Raw genomic sequence first — 20,793 nt, 5'->3', positions numbered from 1 at the left:
AAACACATGGTATGCACGCATATCCACATGGCTTGCCAGGCATGGTATTCAGATGGACAATCTTCCTCCCTTTCAGTCCACCATGGATGCACCTCCTGAGTTGATCCCGTGAGATGAGATCAACCGTATCATACGGTTAAACCTCCTCCAGCTTCACACATCCCGGACTTGGGGGGAGGACCAGGTTCTCCCCACCAAGACCCAATTTTATCGCGACCACTTCTTGAGAGTATCAGAGGAGGGATTCATTATCAGACCACAGTATCTCGAGGATAGAGGAGTCTCCCATGCACTGAGGATTGCCATTGGTCAGATGCGGGTTTCGTCCCACCAACTGAGGATCAATGCAGGGAGAGCAGTGGGTATACCCAGAGAGCAGCGGGTCTACAGACTATGTATGCTAGGTGCGGTTGAGACAGAGGAGCATTTTCTTTGTGTTTGTCCAGCCTACTACAGATTCGGGGACGCTACCACTGTCTCTACCTAGAGGGGAGTGGCTTCGGTCCTTTGTCATGACTGATCTATTTCCATGACTAGGTCTGTATCGGGCTTTATCTGATGGAGATGCGGCGACACAGGGAGATGCTTCTACAACAGATCAGAGAGCAGCAGCAGGGGATGGTTAGACCACTACAGGACAGAGAGGGTGGCCGGGCACAGCGACACATCACAGACCTTTATACATTTGAGTCAGCCCCCGGACATAGGGGAGTGGAGGAGGAGGTTGCTGACATGAGAGCAGTGTGGATGAGCAGCCGGCACAGTACCACCGAGAGAGGGGCGCAAAGGCCACATGTGCGACAGAGAGCCCCCAGGATACACTCTATTGAGGTCTGGCCTATCACAGCTTTCCTCAAGGGAGACCGACAGAGACGAGGGGTCACCCTAGACGTAGCCCAGAGAGTCCCGAGAGCGAGGAGACCGCGTCCCCCACCGCAGCGCGAGACAACTCAACAGATGCAAATATGAGACATCTTTGCATCCCACCAGAGAGCCATCACTGTACTAGGCTTGGGTTTCATCCCAACACCTAGATAGATTGATTGATTGATTGATATGGCCCACTCTGCAGTTGTTCTTGTAGTTCGCTGTTTTTTCTCTATGATTATGATTGTGTTAGTATAGATTAATACTCAGCAAGGGTCCTAGCGTACCCTTTGCTTCAGCCCACTGAGGCTTGTATGAGTTCGCTTTTCTGTGTACTTTGTCCCATAGGCCCATGAGGCCTCCCACGGACGTTAATATATCTTTCTGTGTACTTTGTCCCATAGGCCCGTGAGGCCTCCTATGGACGTCTCTTCTCTCTCTCTCTCTCTCTCTCTCTCTCTCTCTCTCTCTCTCTCTCTCTCTCTCCTCCCCACCCCATTCCTTCAGCTCTCCTTTCCATTCCCCCATCTCTTCTATCCCCTTCTCTAATTCTTCCCTTGCTCCTTTTCGACATTGATGAACATATATCTACCATAGATCACCTCGATGATCTGATGAATCTCCAATTGTACGATGCACCAACCACAAGGAGATGGCGTCGAGTCAGAACTAATATGGCCATAAAAGATCAATGTCCATGTAGAGACTCGTAGACACCCACACTGCTCATCTCCCGTTATTGTAAGCTGCATAGATAATCAAAAGGCCTTCCATTCATAGCCTCTGTTGACCTCCACAGCAACATCACTCTAGCCAAGCAGTCTTACTTGCTCCACATAGGTGATGATCTGGAATGAGACACCCATGTTGACGGGTCTCACAACAAACTCTGCCAAGATAATGTCATGCAGATGTAGCTCTTCCCTCGAATCATGCAAGATAGCATTATGACCTGCAGTCTCTCAAACCCAGTCCACTCACCCTCCTTGAGGTCTACTGCCCCAAAAACACGTGCATATAGGACAGCTGGTCAGGCTAGAGAATCAAACAAGAGTGACTTCATTTCATGTGCTAGAAGTGTGCTTGAAACCATTGTCTCTGCAGTCTCACCAACGGAGCATGCACTGTAGTCATGTTTGTGTTGTTAGTTTCATGGTAAACTTGGCACTTGTGAAGGCGCATCCAAAATACACATGACTTTGACCATCCAATCAACTACCTTGCAACTATGAATGTCTCAGACTAAAGTTGAGCATCACTATTGTTGAAACTCAGGACCTTCGTTTTACCCAAGCTGACGTTCATGTCTCGACGCTCACAAAAGGTTTGTAACCACATGTCGGAGATCAAAAGGACATCATTGACATGTAGCATCTGTAGTCTCTATATGATCAAAATGGCATCATCAAGATATAGCAGTGAAAGTATCGCACTCTGCCAAAGTTGAGCCTCGATCTGCTCATGTGTCTATAAAAGGGGCCAACTCATCAATGCCCACCCCAAATAGGGTGGGGGATAAATAGTATCCTTGTTTCACCGCCATGGAGTTGCTTACCACTTCTAACAACCCTTGTGTCATGTGCACTCTGCCTATAGGTCTCTCATATATAGCCATAATTGTCCATATAATATCCCATGTGATATCTAAAGCTTGGAGTCATGCAATGAGGCAAACCCATAGTAAAAAATCAAAAGCCTTCCGAATTCTACAAAGTAGCTATCTATGTCAAGCCTCATCCATGCTAGCTTTGAGGGTGAAAAAGTGGCCTAGTGTGGATCGGTCTCAGCTGAAGCTTGCCTCCCCGGTCTGCTCGCATGTCTTCTCTCTCACTATATTCACTAATGTGTATCTCAAGAACAAGCCCATACACCAAGCCATCGAGTGGCCCATCTTGCATCCATGGGATATCCTACTTTGCAAATGGACATGATGGTATTCATGGTCTAAGAAGGGGAAGCTTGTACAAAAGGCTTCATTGAACAACTTGGCTAGTATTGGAGCAAGCACCTCCAACCATGGTTTAGAGTTCCATTGAAGGCCCTCTTGATCCTTAGCCTTCCCATTTCGTAGCTTCTTAATGGCCTCTTTCAAACGGCTGTGGTGAAGAGTGTGGAATTTATGGAGTGGGGCATGCCTTCCATGTTGGGCATGGGTTGGTTGAATAGTTTATTTGCATGGGTTTTTCAAAGATTAGGATCCTAGAGGAGACACAATGATCTCCGAGCTTCACCCCATATTCTTTGGAGTTACTACCATACAATAGTTATTGTTCGTGACATAAGAAACTATCATTTCTTACATCTTATTTACCGTTCATAATGCACACATTGATGTTATGTTATATGTTACTGCTCGACAAGGATGCTGGTACTTGCTATTGATGCAAACACGCAGGAAAGCTATGACAATCACCTTAGTATTAAACAAACGAAACAGCAGTGCAAAATGATGGCCATACCTGTGGTTGGAGAGTATGCTACAACACCATGCTAGTCATTAACAAACTTTTCAACTTGTCCTCGGGTGTAGTAATGGACTACTGTCAATACACTGTTGTTTCATAGTTCTTTATAATTTCTCCATTCAAGATAACATATTAACTTCACCTTTCCTTATAGTATCCCCCATTGTCATCGTATACAGACCCGGATCAACAGGCATTTAGAGCTGAGACCATTCAGAACCTAATTGTAAACATAACAGAGGATATCCTTTCACATGATTAAGAGAACATTGTTGCCCCTACCAGCCAGGCCTGCATTGGCAATGAGCGGACACAGCAGGCCCCCATTTTGTAGCTCATTGGAAAGTTATTCTTTGTTGTATATTGTTGAACCAAGAAAAATGTAACCAGCCTTCGAGATCTCCAAAGGGCAGTGAACAGATAACAACCAGCAAATACTCAATTTACAGCCACTTAAAACTTTCCACAATAAACCAGATCAACTTAGAACACAACACCCGAGAGCTAGATCGCCCCGGACACAAGATGGGCCCTAAGCTTCGCGCCCCTTTTGGTATTTCTTTATCTTTTATTCAGAAGGCATTCAAATACAAGAAAGCACCGTAGTGCATCAGCCCACAGACAGCCAACTAAATAATCCGTTCACAGGCACTTCTGTCCTGCTATGCAATCACAGAAAAGGCATCCCAGTCTAGTGCAGCATTCCATAGCGGCCCTTCTTCTGAATCTCGCTGAGGGTTCTAACCTGGCAGCTCTAATACCCACTAGGTGAGTCCTCACAGGAGAGAAATCAGCCCAATCTGCCTTGGTAGTTTTGAATACCCGTCAAGGGAGTCCTAGCAAGATAGAGGCCAGCAAAACAACCATGTGTGGCTGTTCTTGGCAAATAGGAAGGCCAGCTGCAAAAGCAAAAGGATCTGAAGATACTAAGGAAGTAGGGAAGCTCTTGGAAAGCAATCAACCGATCGGAAAGTTTGAGAAACCCCGGGAAAATCAGCAAGCATGGAAAAACGAAATTCCATGGCAGATCTCTACCACCCTTGCAGGTGAAAATCAGCAAAAGCAACCCTGGAAATCTGCTGGAGGAGAATCGCCAAGTCTGAAAGAAAATCAACTTGCTTGTCCAAATTGCCTAGAAAAGTGCGATTTTAATAAGCACCTGGCCTAGAAACCTCCTAGAAGAGGTAAGAATTAGATTTGGGCCTCTAGGAAGGCATGCAACAAAAACGTACTGATCTGGAGGCTCCTGGCACAAAAACGAATTTCCTTTCTAAGCTTCTGGCAAGCCTAGCGGCCCACAGACTACCCTGGTAGTCGAAAATCAGCAAGGCGATGCGAAAGAACAGCCCTGGAGCACTTTCCCAACCTGTGGCTTGCCTATCCATGTTCTTTTGTGGTCCAAAAAACAGCCCTGAAAGCAAATTTCGACTTTTCTGCTGGCTTTTCAAGCGAGCTAGCCGAACGTGGCTCCTGGAGCTATTTTTAGCAAAAGGCTCTCTAACCTGCCTTGGGAATTAATTGCACTAAAGTGTCCTTTGAACTGTTTCAATCAGTTGGAGGCTAGGATAGTCAATATAAAATCCTAAAGCTTAGAAATTAATGTTCCCGTGACAAAAAACTTGCATTATTTCTAACGTTTTATCTATACTTTGAGACATATCGAACTAACAAAGTTGGTTTATTATGACATCATATCAAAATTTGGAATCAAAATAGTTTTATGTCTAAGTACTTATATTTGTTGAATGCTTGAAATGTGTGCATATAATTTTGGTTTCAAGTACGTACTCCCTAACATTGCAAAATAGGAAATTCCTATTAATTAGTTGAGGAAAGAAGACGGGTGAAATATAGTATGATCCCTAGCTCGGTGTCCTTGCTTAGTCTGAAAGTGCCAACATTATGTATGTACTTGAGACATACCGAACCAACAAAGTTGGTTTATTGTAACATCATATCAAAAATTGGAATCAAAATAGTTTTATGTCTAAGTACTTATATTTGTTGAATGCTTGAAATGTGTGCATATAATTTTGGTTTCAAGTGCATACTCCCTAACATTGATTAGTTGAGGAAAGAAGACCGGTGAAATATAGTATGATCCCTAGCTCAGTGTCCTTGCTTAGTCTCAAAGTGCCGACGTTGCCTAAGCGCTTTGCACTCATCATTGTACCAACCCTTCTAGGGTATAGTTCCTTTGAGAGGCTTTCCTAGGTTTTTGACTATGTAGGGAAAACACTGTTGGGATGCTACGTGAAGAGAATTGGTGACGAGGAGTACTTTGTGGTTGATATATGGCTCGTCATAACTACCATGATCGATATCATGTTTGTGTTGTGCAGAAGGGTGGGCTTGTGTATGTCTTGTATGGGTTGAGGGAGTGTCATATCAAAGGATGGGTGGGAATGCTCTGCTCATGGGAAGTGAGTGTACTAAAAGGTTAAAATCTATGACGTCAAGGCAAGAGATCCATTACGTACTCTACTTACACTATGGCCGCCTCCATGTGGGCAGCATGTGTATCTCTCTAACCCTTGCCATTTTTGTAGCCCATTGTACATGAGCAGCTCATGTGCAGTACACGTCTAGAAAATATCTCCAATATTGCGTGACAGTGGATCCTCTAACATGTGTTTGAACTATCCAATCTGGAGATCTGTTAGTGCTAATGCATTCTCATAGAAATCTGTGTGTGCCCTTGGTCCTAGTATTAAAGGCCCTAATGAGTAGGACCTCTCCTTATTGCATGTACCTCTAAATGTCCTCGTACAATGTTAAGAATGGTGAAATCTGCCGTAGTGGGATGTCTATGAGGGAAAGTAGCATGTTGCAATATTCACATTTGTGGTCTGAGGCCTCCAAGTCAAATCCAATATATCTAGCATGTTGATCCGTCCTAGTGATTGTGATCTGTGTCTGGAGGTCAATCCTAGATGATGCCCCTACCCGCGAGCCTCGGGAAGCGGAACGTCACCGGCTGTGTGGCACTTGATGAGTCATATCCATTTCTCCACTATACCAACACAAAGAGTTAAAGCAAGTGCAAGTCAAGCTAGATGGGACTTTTCTCCATAAGTGCCTGGGTGGTCTCAGGTGAGCTCCATTGAAGAAGAAAAATATGATCCCCCTCTAGTGCTAATCTTGCATGTAGCCCATGCTGGATTTTGCCTCCTTGAGGGAGTGACTCCCATAAGTCTGCCCACCACTGCCTTATCTTTGAGACACTGAACTACTAAATTTATCTGTTGTTTGTCTCGGAAAGAAGTAAAACCTTGACAGTTCGGGGAGTCGAAGGTGTTGCCATTTGAGCCCTTCTTGCCAAACAAAGTCACCACCAAAATTTCTTTCTCCAAAACTGCTTGACGGCTGGCCAACTTGAGGTTGAGGACCCCATTCAATTTACCAAAGAGACAAAGCACCTTTAAAGGGGATGACACACTTTGAAACCATGTCGCGGAACTGGCCCATTACACAGAAAGAGCCGGCCTTATCCAATTAAAGGGATTGGAAAACTCACTTACAACCATGGATGGTTCGGATTTTTGCATCTAGGATGTTTTGTATGTGCCTGGGATTAAGAAGAATTTAGTTTTTGTCTCTTCTTTCTCTCGAAGAGGTTACCAGGTCATCTTTGAGGATGACAGGTGTACAATCCGTGCCATGGAGACAGATTATGCCTTGGCTTTCACCGGTACATTATGTCACGGGTTATTTCAGCTTGATGCCTATGAGAAAAGACCATATTCAGCTTTTGAGGCTTCTACCTCTGCAATGCAAGATGCAGAGTCATGGCATACCAGGTTTGGGCATGTAAATTATGGCAGTCTTATGTTATTGCAGAAGCTTAATATGGTTGATGCCTGTTGGAGATATCATAGTTAAAGAGTGTGTTGGTGTGTAGTACTAGGGGATCTAGTACTAGTCTATGTGTGTGAGGCATGTGTGAGTGTCATGTGTCATCATGGGACTTATCCCATATACACTCCTACATAAGGCTTGTACTTCACTTTTCTTGTAACACTTGATGAATGAATGAGAGCCTTTCATTATGTCTTCATTGGAGCAATATTTCCTCACACCCTAACTCTCTCTCTTTCTCCCTTCACCATGTTTCCAACATGGTATCAGAGCCACGTTGACCTGACCTAGCCATAGCTTCCCTGCCACGTCATCACCCTCTCCAGCCCTAACCCTAATTCTGCTTCAGCCCTTCTTCCTGCAGCCTTCAGCTGCTTCAGCCCTGCTCCATTTCGCCCTGTTTTTACCTCCATTTTCTTGCTGCTTTCACCCAATTAGACCCTTATTCATTGCCGCCTCCATCCAAATTGCCTAGGAGCTGTCCCGAGTGCTCTACGTTGTCTTGGCAGCCTCCCTGCTTGCTGGTCGGCTCACTTCCTAAGGTGTTTCCTGCACGTGGTCATTCGAGGATCTTTTGGAACACTTCATCGCCGTATCTAGTGATTTCTGAGCGGCTACTACATAACCACCTATAACAGAGCCATTTCGGAGCTGTTTCTTGGCCTCTAGTACATCTACATCAGCCGATTTTTTGAATCATTGACCTGCTGCAGCACTTTGGAGTGCCCTGGTGAGCCGCTTTGCAGATTTCGTACCTTCCGTTGTGTTGGAAATTGGTATCATCCTAAAATCTAAGGACGAAAGAGAAAGACAAGGAAAGTACTCATGATAGAAGGCACAAAGATCTAGATTGATTTATTCATGATGTGACACTACAATATATAGTGCCAAGTACAATGTACCACACACTAATCTATATGGGATAAATCCCTAGGTGCCACATGGCACACCTACACACTCACACACAAAGGACCACACACAAAGAGCACTCCTAGTGGAGCACTTACACCCAACAAACCCTCCTTAAGTGATACACTAGGAGGACAAAAACCACAAAAGAACCAAGATCCAAAGAACCCCTCCTCAAGGAATATCCTCATACTGTGTCAAGGATAAATCTAGGCTTATGGTTTCTCATGCCAGTGTCTCTGGTCAAGGATAAATCTCATAGCACTAGTGTCACATGCCAGTTATGGGTTTCCAAGGGTAGAGACAAGAGAAGGATCTGGTAAACACAATCACATAGAGAGAGAGAGAGAGATGGACCTTGCCACACAATCCTCCTCAAGGGACATCTCTCCTGCTGGTCAAGGATAAATCTGGTACTCATGGTCCAGTTTCTCATGCCATGTCAGGGGTGCCTCATGGGTAGGGACAAAATAATAAGGCCCACAACTCATTACACATATCAAAACACACATAAAAGAGAGATCTTCCACATGGCCTACATCATGTGGTGGCCAAAGGTGTGTACAAAGGCTGTACCAGGGCAGAGTACCCATAATCATAAAATATCATCATGGAGAATAAATATTTTTATGCACAAGGCAAGTGCATAGAACCCAGCAGAACCATGAAGAAAATGGGAAGGTCTTACCACTTTTCGTGGCAGTGTCTAATCCCTTACATGAGAAATAAGATTCAGTTCTTTAATATCTTTGAGAAGAGAACTGAAATAAAAATCTGCAGCTCATAAAAAATACATCTTTTTGTATGGCAAGAGAACGCAACAAAGAGCTGAGATATCAGAATATCTGAGTGAAAACAACTCCCTTTGGAACCACATAATCAAGAGCAGAAAAATAATTTGTTCTTCAGCAAGATATCCAAAAAGAAGCAGAACAATACTTTCTTGCTGAATATAACAGAGGACAGCAGAACCTTGAGTAGAGACCAATCACAAAATGAATGTGTGCAGCACAGCTTGAGAAGGAAGTGTGGCGCACTGCTGCAGCATCACCTTATATCGACGATAATGAATAAAGAAGAGATGGCTGTCGACAGCTTGAGCAGCCTTAGAGAAGCCATGAAAAGCAACATGTTGATCAGGAACAAACCCCTCCAGTAGAAATGTCACGCAGTAGCAACAGGGATATGCTTCAGATAATGACGGCACTACCAAGCTTTCAAACCGGTAGATCCAGAAATGTCACGCGGTTGTACCCGAGAGAACTCCTTCAAGCTGAACTGAAAAAATGATGATATCTCCCTGTCATTCTACCTCGTCATTCTCCTAGCTGGTTGAACCATTGTCCAAATCCTCTAAAAGCTGGGCGACGAGATGGAGAGAGGGCATGTGTACAGCCCAAAGTTTTCCGGTCAGGAGCAGCTCATGAGATGCGCACAATCTTGGAAAGGTATTCGTAGCCAGAGGTAGGTGTAACCAGAACCATGGCGGCCTGCAACCAGAAATAGAGGAGTTTGGAGAGGATAATCTCGAGCTGAGAGGGAAGAAGAATCTACGTTAGGCTAGGTGAGCTATGACTGAGGTGAAGGAGAGGAGAAGAGAATAAGATGAAAGGGCGCTAGGAGATAAGCTAGAAGAGGGAGAAAAACTAGAGTAGACTAACTATGAGCTAGGAAGAGGGAGCTATGGGTGAGGAGTCTATGGCTCTGATACCAATTGTTGGAAATTGGTATCATCCTAAAATCTAAGGACGAAAGAGAAAGACAAGGAAAGTACTCATGATAGAAGGCACAAAGATCTAGATTGATTTATTCATGATGTGACACTACAATATATAGTGCCAAGTACAATGTACCACACACTAATCTATATGGGATAAATCCCTAGGTGCCACATGGCACACCTACACACTCACACACAAAGGACCACACACAAAGAGCACTCCTAGTGGAGCACTTACACCCAACACGTTGTGCTTTGGAGCACGTACACACTTGCAGCATTTCGAGCAGTTATCTCGACCAAGGGCTCCTTTCATGGTTCAATTCTACATTTTGGAGCATATTCTTGTTGTGTTTTGATTAGGGTTGGTATTTGGAGCACCGCCAGCCACCATACTTTTGCATACATGGAGTCTACTTTTGTGTTTTAGACCAGCCCCCATACTTGCTGGTTCTTCATCTGGTACTGCCAAGTTCTTACCTCAGTTTGCCCACATGGAGCCTCATCCTCATGGTGAAGACCAATCAGCTTGGGATGACAAGAATGAGACCGCGTTTGCGCTTATTGGTTTGAGGTTGGCTAACAAACTACTTCATCATCTTGACCTCACTACTTCAGCGAAGGAGACACTGGACAAGCTCAAGAATCTATTTGCTACATCTACTGGACCTCAGCAGAAAGCTTCATCTGCTATATTGCATGATCTATTCCTCTCTGAGGAGGTAGATGATGCTTAGTTCTATATGTGTTTGTGTTGAGTCACATAAAGGTTCTCAGCCTTGAGTTGTCCCTCTAAATTGAATGTCTTTGGAGTCAATAAGAGGTCCTCTGCCCGGGGTTGTCCCCCAAAAATGATTGTATTGTGTTTTACTTTGGTTGATGGTATTGACCACCCAGTTCAAAGTAAGGGGGGATGGAGAGTGATGGTCTTCCCTTGCCGGTCGCAAGCTAGCTGAGAAGTCACTAACACACGGGAGGTGTTGGATAGTTGGACTTGCTCTTTGCAGTATTGTGGTGGAGGGGGGATTGGTCTACTCTTGTGTGTTGGGTCTCACACCTCTTTGCTCAAAAGGGGGGTGTTGGAGATATCATAGTCAAAGAGTGTGTTGGTGTGAAGTGTTAGTGTGTAGTACTAGTCTATGTGTGAGAGTCATGTGTGAGTGCCACGTGTCATCATGGGACTTATCCCAAAAACACTCGGTGCTAGTGTGTGAGTGAGTAGCCTACATAAGGCTTGTAGTTCACTTGTCTTGTAACACTTGATGAATGAATGAGAGCCTTTCATTATGTCTTCATTGGAGCATTATTTCCTCACACCCTAACTCTCTCTCTTTCTCCCTTCACCATGTTTCCAACAATGAGACTCCTCGAAGAGCGGCTACATGCACGAAACATCAGCTTGGTCTTCTCCCCTACTCAACAGAATGTGGCAGATCTCTTCAAAGCATTACCTTGTCCAAAGTTTGAGGCTTTTCGCAAAGCTTTAAACTTATATCCATTTGGTGATTGATGTTTACCTTGTACATTGCGACATTGTCACTGCAGGGGGGTGTTAGAAATATTTTTATTTCCTAAGGTAGTGGCCAATGTTATGTAATAAGGGGCTAGGGGGAATTTTTTTCCTTTATTAAGGTTTTTTACCGCTTACCTCAGTTACAGGTTGAGTTTAAGGGTGAGTTAATCACCACATCTTTTAACCCTAGTTAGGGTTCATTCTAGGGCTTCATCTCTATGACTACCCTAGTTTTATAGTTCATTTGTGTTGCTGAAATTTCATTCTAGCTTGCTTCAGTGGGGAGGCAGCAGTGGGGAATATTGGACAATGGGCGAAAGCCTAATCCAGCAATATCACGTGAGTGAGTGAAAAACGTCGCATTAGCGAGGAACGGCAATGCTGCTTGTAAAGCCATGTGGAGGTGCCCTAGCCCTTTGGCTCTCCCAACGCCCAATTGAACGTGTTGCCTCTCATGCCTCGTTTCATCTGTTACCCCTTGCTTCCCTGAGAACCATCTCTACCCTTGAAACCATCTCTGCCATATGGCCATTTCGCGCCTTCCTGGGTTGAATCCTTGCACCTCCCATCTGTGCTAGGGGTGCTCCCTTCTCATCCTCTGAACTTTTCCATTCTCTCGCATTCTCTCACTTCCAGTCCTTGCTTTCTATAGTAGTTGCATCTTTTCTTTTCCTTATATGCATTTCTATACCCTCAGAAGTGTTACCAGAATTATTATTGGGTTTCCCACATAACTTTGTTGTCTTTCCATTACCCTTATGAAATGGCTTTGCTCATCCTTCACCAACAACGTGACACACTAATCAAAGGTATAATGGTTGGCATTGCCTATTGCCACCAATCTCAAAGTGGTATGCAAACCCTCAATAAGAGTCAAGAAGTGCACTAAGTATAATGGACACAATTTGACTATCCGACTAATCCTTGAAGTCCTTGGTCAAATAGGCATCCATGATTTGACCCTCATCCAACTAATCCTTAAAGTCCTTGGTCAAATAGGCATCCATCTGCTTTCTAAAGTATGCATCTCAAATAGCCAAATTATCCCAAGCACCCTGATGTGAGGATTATAACTCTTTTTAACTAACAATGCAATTAAAGTACAAGCCTATGCATCTCTGCTATCCCATCTGGGCTGTTCCTAAGTTGAGGGTAAAAAGAGCGATAGTGCTGAAAGATGAAAAATTAACAGCATTACCACCACCCGTAGTGATAGGTGCAATGGCATGTGCCTATGACGGAGGCCTAACCTGAAAGCTTGCAATAATATTCCACATGATCTTGGCTACGAATGCATGATGCATCATGTAGGACCACATATTGTAGTTGGTGCCATCTCACTTGTCTTCAAGTGCAAAAAATCCAAAAAGATCATTGTTTGCCATTGCAAATGAGGCAAAGATGCACAAAACCCAAATAATCTCACTGATCCAAGCTCAAAATCAACTGCCAGCACAACAACTAAGGGCCAATGTGTCAAGTGGGCAAAACAAAATCAACTGTAGCTGAGGATACAGTCGACACAATCAATGATCCGTCAAAAGTTTGATTGCAACAGCAAATTCTTCGCCAATTTTTTGTCAGCCTTTGTAGCTATTGAAAATTGGCTAGATTTGGCAGAATTTCCTCACGACCGAAAGTGACCTGAAATCGGTGATGACCAGCAAAACTTTTTGACCTGTAATAGGCCAGCCTCAAGTAAACTGTGGCAACGCTACAAGAGGAGGCCTGAGCACACAATCCAAAGAGACCTGAATTTGGCGATGACCAGCAACTGAATTTGACCTGTAGTAGGCTCGCCTGAAGTAAACTGTGCGATGCTATAGAAGGAGACCCAAAAAAACTAACGAGAGGTTATGTCGACCAAAAACACCTATAGGAGGAGACCCAAAAACAACTAACAAGAGATTATGTCCACCAAAAAAGGCACCAGCCGGCTTTAATGTAGTCGCTTCTCCTCCACAACGATGGCGGCAACAAAAACTGAGGTTTGTATACAGCAAAAGGACGGCGGCTCCTATAGAGGATGGTGACGACCAGCAACAGCTAGGTGAGGTGAAGGAACTAGTCGACGAATTGTTCTGAGGGCACGACAACCAGTAGCTTATGATGACGACCAAAAAAGAAGTAATGGGAAACATGAAGAACTTGGTACAATCAATCAAATGGCAATGCTGGCTCCTCTTGAATGTGACCAAAGCTGATTCAATGGCTTGTGGATAGAAAAACGGTGACCAATCAGCAAATCGAGCTCCTCCAAGGTGGAGTCGAATGTTGAATGTTAGTGGCAATGGCAGAATCATAGGCTGCTATAATACCACTATTAGGAAGCAATGAGGCTGAAGACCATAGTAGGAACAAAGCGTATGTAGATTGCATAATAATATGAAATGAAAGTACAAGCAATAATAACGATTAATCCTAGGAATAGGGCTGTGACTAATAGTCCAAAAAGTCGAGCATTAACTAACAGGACCAAGTGTCCCAAAAGACCTGAGATCTAGCTAGAACTATTAGTCCTAAGCCTACAAGGCTAGCTGCTATACCGAGGCTAGGTCTAACCATCAAAGGCCATACAACCAAGCTTGACCTAGTTGATTACCGTTGCTCAAGGTTGAATAAGTTGATCCGGTCGTTTACATCATTTGTTTTTACTCAAAAGATGTTTACAAGACATTATTACTAAACTCACCATTTTTCCCGCCATGTAATGACATTGAGAAGCTTCTTGCACACACGCAAGATTGTCATTTGCATCTTTCAAGTTCAAACTATATGAATCATAAAGAAGCTTCTTTCATGATATGTAAGCAAGTTTTACTCTTATGCTTGGGACTTACCTTTGTGATCTTTGGAACAAGCATTGAATAATATTTGATGAAGCAAAACTCACCCCTACTACAGTTCCCATGGGGTCACATAAGGATTCGTATTGTCTAAAATTGTGATGCATCTAACAATTGTACCACTAGGAACGTTACCATAGGTTCATTTGGGAGATTCTTCATATTGAGAAAAGTAAATGCATTTGCTTATGCTATTTTGTGGGGGTTAAAGGTCACTGTGCCTTTACCTCGGGTATATAAATACTCAAACACATATATAAATGAATGAAAAAGAGGATTAGGGTGGTTCTGCACCCACCAAAACTTGTGTGGCTCTCTGTTTCTCTCTCCCTCTTCCGTTCTTGCTTCCGTTCAGAGCACTCTCAACTGGTATCAGAGCCCGGGTGATTAAGCTAAGCGTGCGTGAATGCCTGGAAGCTCAGCAGCTCTGTGGAAGGAAGGAGAAGCTCTGTGGGAAGCTTTGTGGGTGATTTTACTTGCATCCGAGTGCGCAAAGATCTTGAAGGAACCCTTGGAAAAGTCACTTTGGTTTTCCGAAGTGGTTTTGAAAGCTTGTTAAGTGTTTTCAAAGAAAAAGTCGTTTTTTAAGCTTTTCCCTGTTCCGTTCGACGACAGAGACTCCGTATTGACTTGTAGAGGCAACTATTGCTTGCTTTTGGTGTGCACTTTACTTCAGGAGCTTGAAAACACCTTCATTCTTGAATCTGGGATCATTTCATTGGATTTCTGACTCGCTGTGTCAGTTCCTACGTTTTTCTGCCCGGGTGTTGGAACTCAAGTTTGAGCAACCATTTGCAGATCTGTCAGTTCCGGTGGACTCAAGAAGTCCTAAAACTTCTATGTTGCTCATCATTCGCACTCCGGTGGAGTTTACAAACAGTTCTGCTTTCAAAAACGTTTTTCAGTCCATGTGTTGGACCCAGTGATTGAGACCACGATTTCCAAAACCGTCTGTCCCATTGCGTTTCGGACGCCTGGAAACCCCTACCTCTCAGTTCTTGCGCGATTTGGTAGAGTATTTTCAGAGTTATAGATCTCTGTGTATTGGATTTCGTCTCTCTGTTATGCATTTTTCATTCTAAGATTTTGAAACCTTAGATTTATGCCACATGGCAGTGGATAAGTGTTGACTCCCATTTCTCACTCATCGGTTCGAATTTTGAAGTTCCAACAGAAGAGAGATATTTGCAGATTTTCTTGTTGAGTCCGATTATGCAATGGCGCCCATGTTTTGAGGCATCTCAGGTTCTATTTTCAGTAGCTGTCATTTCCGTGGGACCATGATTTCTTGAGCATACCTTATGCAGATCACTCTGGTTGTAGTTTGAGCCGTGTGCGCTCATTCGTGGTGTGCATTGGGTTGCAATGGATGATTTATAGGCCATTTGGAAGCATTGTGATCCTTATTGGATGGACTGATAGGCCCATATTGCCTTGTGGGATGCTATTTTTATGGACACTTCGCACATGAATGCTATTTTATGCTGAGGGACAGCTTTGACACATTGCAAGTGATGCACTGATAGTGTTATGCTCTCTTGGATGAGATATTATTGATGCATATGCCCATGGACGGTGTTTATTCTTGAGCCATTTGGCACTTATTGGCATTTTGGATTGCCATTGCAATTGGCATTTTCTTTTGGGCCAGATTTGCTCATATGGATGCATAGTACATGCACATGAGTCAGCTGAATCTTTTGATGCTTTGAGCTTTGAGTTTTGGTGATATTTCACTCTATTGTGGCATACACATTTGGGTGCACCTCGTATTTGGTGTGATTCTCTTGCAGGCACTAGCATTTGGGATTTTGCTTCATTTGCATCATGGCATCCTCTTCCATGCCTGAAAAGGAGTTTTTCAGCATTAAAAAGATTGATGGGACAAACTTTTCTTTGTGGAAAGAACAGATAAGGCATGTGCTTATTCAAAAGAAGCAGATTAAACCTTTGGCAGGGATTGAAGCTAAGCCTGCAAATATGTTTGAGCATGATTGGAATGAGTTGGATGCATAAGAAAAGTCTACTATTAGACTTCATCTTGTAGAGTCAGTTTATTTCACAGTAGTAAATGAGCAGACTACGAAAGATTCGTGGAAGAAACTGTGTGTCACTTATGAGAAGGAAACTACCTCTAATAAAGTTTACCTCATGAAGAGGTTGTTTGAGCTGCAAATGAAGGAAGGGGTCTCCATTGCTTCTCACTTGAATGAATTCAATATTATTTTCAGCCAGCTTCAGGCTCAGAAGATGAATTTTGATGCTAAGACTAAGGCAATATTTCTCTTATGTTCATTGCCATTCTCATGGGATACCTTCCGTACAGCTGTCAGTAACTCTGCTCCTGGTGGAGTACTCAAGTTTGATGATGTTGTGGGTAGTTTGTTGGCCAAGGAGATTAGACGGAAGTCTATGGATGGCAACAAGCAGGATGCACCGTTAAATGTGCAAAGGGACAGATCACAGTTCAGGGGAAAGTCCCAAGAAAGAGGGAAGTCTCGTAGCAAATCCAGGGCACAAAACATTGAGTGTTACCATTGTGGCAAGAAGGGCCATATGAAAAAGGATTACTACAAGCTGAAAAGAGAGCAAAAGGATAAGAAAAAGAATGCAAATTGGGATGCAAATCAGAAGGAAGAGAGTCCAAGGGAGGACAAAGGAAAAGTGAAGATCGAGGAGATCAATGCAGTCACACATGATAGTGACAATGACATTCTCTTCATGTCTAGTTTATCTGCAGAGTTGCTTACCACTTCAGATGATACATATTCCTAGGATTGGATTTTGGATTCTGGTGCTTCATTCCATGTTACTCCCCATAGGGAATGGTTCTCCACTTATGACAGTGGAAAGACACGTTGTGTGCATCTTGGAAATGACTATGCATGTGACATAGTGGAAGTAGGTGACATAAAGTTTTCTTTTGCAAATGGGTCTGCATTTATTTTGAAAAATGTGAGACATGTGCCTAAGCTGACCAAGAGTCTCATTTTAACAGGTCAGCTAGATGATGCTGGTTTTCAGACCAACTTTGGTTTTGGAAGTTGAAAAATTCAGAAGGGCTCTATGCTTTTGGCCAGGGGTGCCAAGTGTGGGACTTTGTATCCCTTACATGTATCAGGGGTGTTTGATCATGTTGTTGCAATAACCGAGCAACCAAGTACTTCTTTGTGGCATTACAAGTTGGGGCACATGAGCCAGAATGGAATGAAACTCTTATGCTGTTTGGGTTATGTACCGCATTTGAGTTTCTCTGATTTTGAATTTTGTGAGCACTGTCTCTATGGGAAGCAGACTAAATCAGCCCATAAAAGAAGGGGAAAGAAAGAGTTTGAAAAGCTTGATTTGGTGCATTCAGATGTATGTGGTCCCATGCCTACACGGTCATTAGGCGGGGTTGAATACTATGTGACATTCATTGATGATGCAACTAGGAAAGTGGGGGCTTATGCTATAGCTCGGAAGAGTGATGTGTTCTAAGTATTTCATAAATGGCTGGCCTTGGTTGAGAATCAGTCAGGTAGAACGCTTAAATGCCTACGGACTGACAATGGTGGAGAGTATCTCTCTCATGACTTTCAGCATTTCTGTGATACACGTGGGATTAAGAGGGAGCTCACATCCCCTCGTACTCCAAAGCAAAATCCAGTTGCAGAAAAGATGAACCGTACCATTCAAGAAAGGTTGCAATGCAAGTCTTTCTGGTGGTTTTTGGGCTGAGGCAATGAAGACTGCAGTGAATGTGATTCAATAGATCACCTAGTACGAGTTTGGATGGTGGTATTCCTAAAGAGGCATGGAGTAGCAAGAAGCCCTCTTACTCTCATTTGCGTATATTTGGGTGTGAGGCATATGCACATGTGCCAAAAGAGATTCGATCCTAAGTCTAGGAAATGCATCTTTTTGGGTTATGGTGAAAGTGGAGAGATGGGCTATCATCTCTGTGATCCAGAAGCAAAGAAGATCATACGCAGCCATGATGTAGTCTTCAATGAGAAGAAGATGCATAAGGCACCCATGAGGGATGTGGAAATGAGGAGAATCACTCTCCAGGATGTGAATCCACCTGCATATGTTGATAGACAGCAAGCTGTCCATGCACCAAATGTGCAAGAAATGGTACCACCAAGTACTCCCACAGGTATACAATCAAGGGTAGATGATGGATTATCTATTGGTGGAAATGATGAGCCAAATGTGGCAAATATGCAGGTGGGACAGCAAGCTGAAATGCCCGAGAAGATCATCTAGAGTGTTTAGACCGCCTGATAGGTTTGTTCCAAGGGTAGACTATGTGATGCTTATTGATTGCAGGAATCCTTCTTGCTACAGAGAGGCTATGATGCGAGAGGATCAACGCAAGTGGGAGTATGCTATGCAATCAGAGATGAGTTCACTTATGAAAAATAAGACTTCGGACTTGGTTTCTTTGCCACATGGAAAGAAAGCATTGCCATGTAAATGGATCTACAAGAGGAAGGTCACAGGTGATGATGTGCCTAGGTACAAGGCTCGTTTAGTCGCTAAAGGGTTCAAGCAAGAGAAGGGTGTGGACTTTGATGAGATATTCTCTCCAGTTGTGAAGATGACCACACTTAGATGCATGCTTGGACTAGTGGCAGCAGAAGATATGGAGCTTATGCAGATGGATGTCAAGACAGCTTTCTTGCATGGGGATCTACATGAGGAAATTTACATGGTGCAGCCAGAAGGCTTTGAAGAAAAGGGCAAAGAGCATTTAGTTTGCAAGCTGAAGAAGACTCTCTATGGTCTTAAGCAAGTGCCTAGAGAATGATATTAGAAGTTTGATGCTTTCATTCGGTCCCATGGTTTTTTTAGGAGTGAAATTGATCACTGCCTCTACACTAAAAGGGCTAAGGATAATAGCCTGATAATCCTTGCACTATATGTGGATGATATGCTATTGGCTAGCAAGAATACTTATGAGCTAGTTGCATTAAAGGCCAAGTTGCATGAGGCCTTTGATATGAAGGATTTGGGACTTGAAGGTCATATTCTTGGTATGCGCATCACGCGTGATCGGAGTAGGAAACTCCTTTGGCTTTCACAAAAGGAGTATGTTACAAAAGTATTGCAGCGTTTCAATATGGAGGAGGGGAAGGCAATGAGTACTCCATTGCCTCCATATGTGAAACTGAGTCATACAGATAGTCCCAAATCAGATGAGGAGAGGGCCATGATGGCCAAGGTTCCTTATGCATCAGCGGTTGGGAGTCTTATGTATGCTATGATAGCTACTAGACCAGACGTTGCATTTGCAGTGAGAGTTGTTAGCCGGTATATGGCTAATCCAGAAAAGAGGCATTGGGAGGCAGTTAAGTGCATCATGAGGTACATGAAGGGTACCAAGGACATGTGCATCTGCTTTGGTAGAGGAGACATGCGTGTACTTTGGTTGGGAGATGGCCAAGGTTCCTTATGCATCAGCAGTTGGGAGTCTTATGTATGCTATGATAGCTACTAGACCAGACATTGCATTTGCAGTGGGAGTTGTTAGCCGGTATATGACTAATCCAGGAAAGAGGCATTGGGAGGCAGTTAAGTGCATCATGAGGTACATGAAGGGTACCAAGGAGATGTGCATCTGCTTTGGTAGAGGAGACATACGTGTACTTGGGTACACAGATTCAGACTATGCAAGGAGATCCACTTCTGGTTATGTGTTCACCTTTACAGGTGGTGCAGTGTCATGGATGTCTCGCGCACAGAAGTGTGTTGCTTTGTCTACCTCAGAAGCTGAGTATGTTGCAGCCACAGAGGGTTGCAAGGAGGCTATATGGCTTGATCAGCTAGTGGGAGATTTGGGGATTCATACAAGTGTACCGACATTGCAACTATTCAACTAGCATGGAATCCGGTCTTTCATGCAAAGACCAAACACATTGAGGTCAGGTACCATTTCATCAGGGAGGTACTTGAGGACAAGCGCATAGAGCTTGTCAAGGTTCATACAGATGATAACCCTGCAGATATGCTGATGAAGAGTCTACCTAGTCAGCGGTTTGAGTATTGTCGTGTATTGATGGGCATTGGATGGTATGCTCACTGGTTGTTCTCCCTTAAAGGCACATTGTCCTTTAAGTGGGAGGTTGTGGGGGTTAAAGGTCATTGTGCCTTTACCCCGATTATGTACAATACTCAAACACATATATAAATGAATGAAAAAGAAGATTAGGGTGGTTCTGCACCCACCAAAACTTGTGTGGCTCTCTGTTTCTCTCTCTCCCTCTTCCGTTCTTGCTTCCGTTGAGAGCACTCTCATATTCAACCAGTAGATTAGAGCCAAAACTAGAGCACTACTTGTACATAGCAATCAAACACACCCGAAAACAAGAGATGGTTTCACCATAGGCCTTTCCACAAGACTGGAGGTTCAAACGAATACGTGTAAGGCTTAAAGTCCATATTGATTGTATAGGCTTAAGCAAAGGCAATACAAACACTAGGCCTGTCTTTAAAGACATCCAAAGATATAGATTTCATAAAAGGTGTATACAACCTACCTGTAACGATACAAAAATGAGAGGCTTTTGTACAAGCTCCAATAAATTGTACCACGTTTTTGTGCCGAACCTTCCTGTTTCATTTAATCAA

The 20,793-nt window shown here is 43.6% G+C and overlaps 1 protein-coding gene across 3 annotated transcripts in view; it reads right to left on the bottom strand.

Annotated features, from left to right (window-relative positions):
• The window catches only part of LOC147903313 (serine/threonine-protein kinase STY46-like), a 151,635-nt gene that overhangs the window by 42,225 nt on the left and 88,617 nt on the right, over positions 1–20,793 (bottom strand). For all 3 annotated transcript variants that reach the window (XM_087373071.1, XM_087373069.1, XM_087373070.1), the window contains one exon: positions 20,703–20,776. In XM_087373071.1, coding sequence (XP_087229197.1) covers positions 20,703–20,776 — 74 coding nt within the window. The remainder of the gene's footprint in view (positions 1–20,702; positions 20,777–20,793) is intronic.

The sequence above is a fragment of the Dipteris shenzhenensis genome, chromosome 3 (genome assembly GCF_047967505.1).
Source record: "Dipteris shenzhenensis isolate YYH24624 ecotype China chromosome 3, Dip_SZ_1.0, whole genome shotgun sequence".
Lineage (NCBI taxonomy): Eukaryota > Viridiplantae > Streptophyta > Polypodiopsida > Gleicheniales > Dipteridaceae > Dipteris > Dipteris shenzhenensis.
Note: the sequence above shows the minus strand (reverse complement) of the source record. Positions and strands in the feature narration are given on the sequence as shown.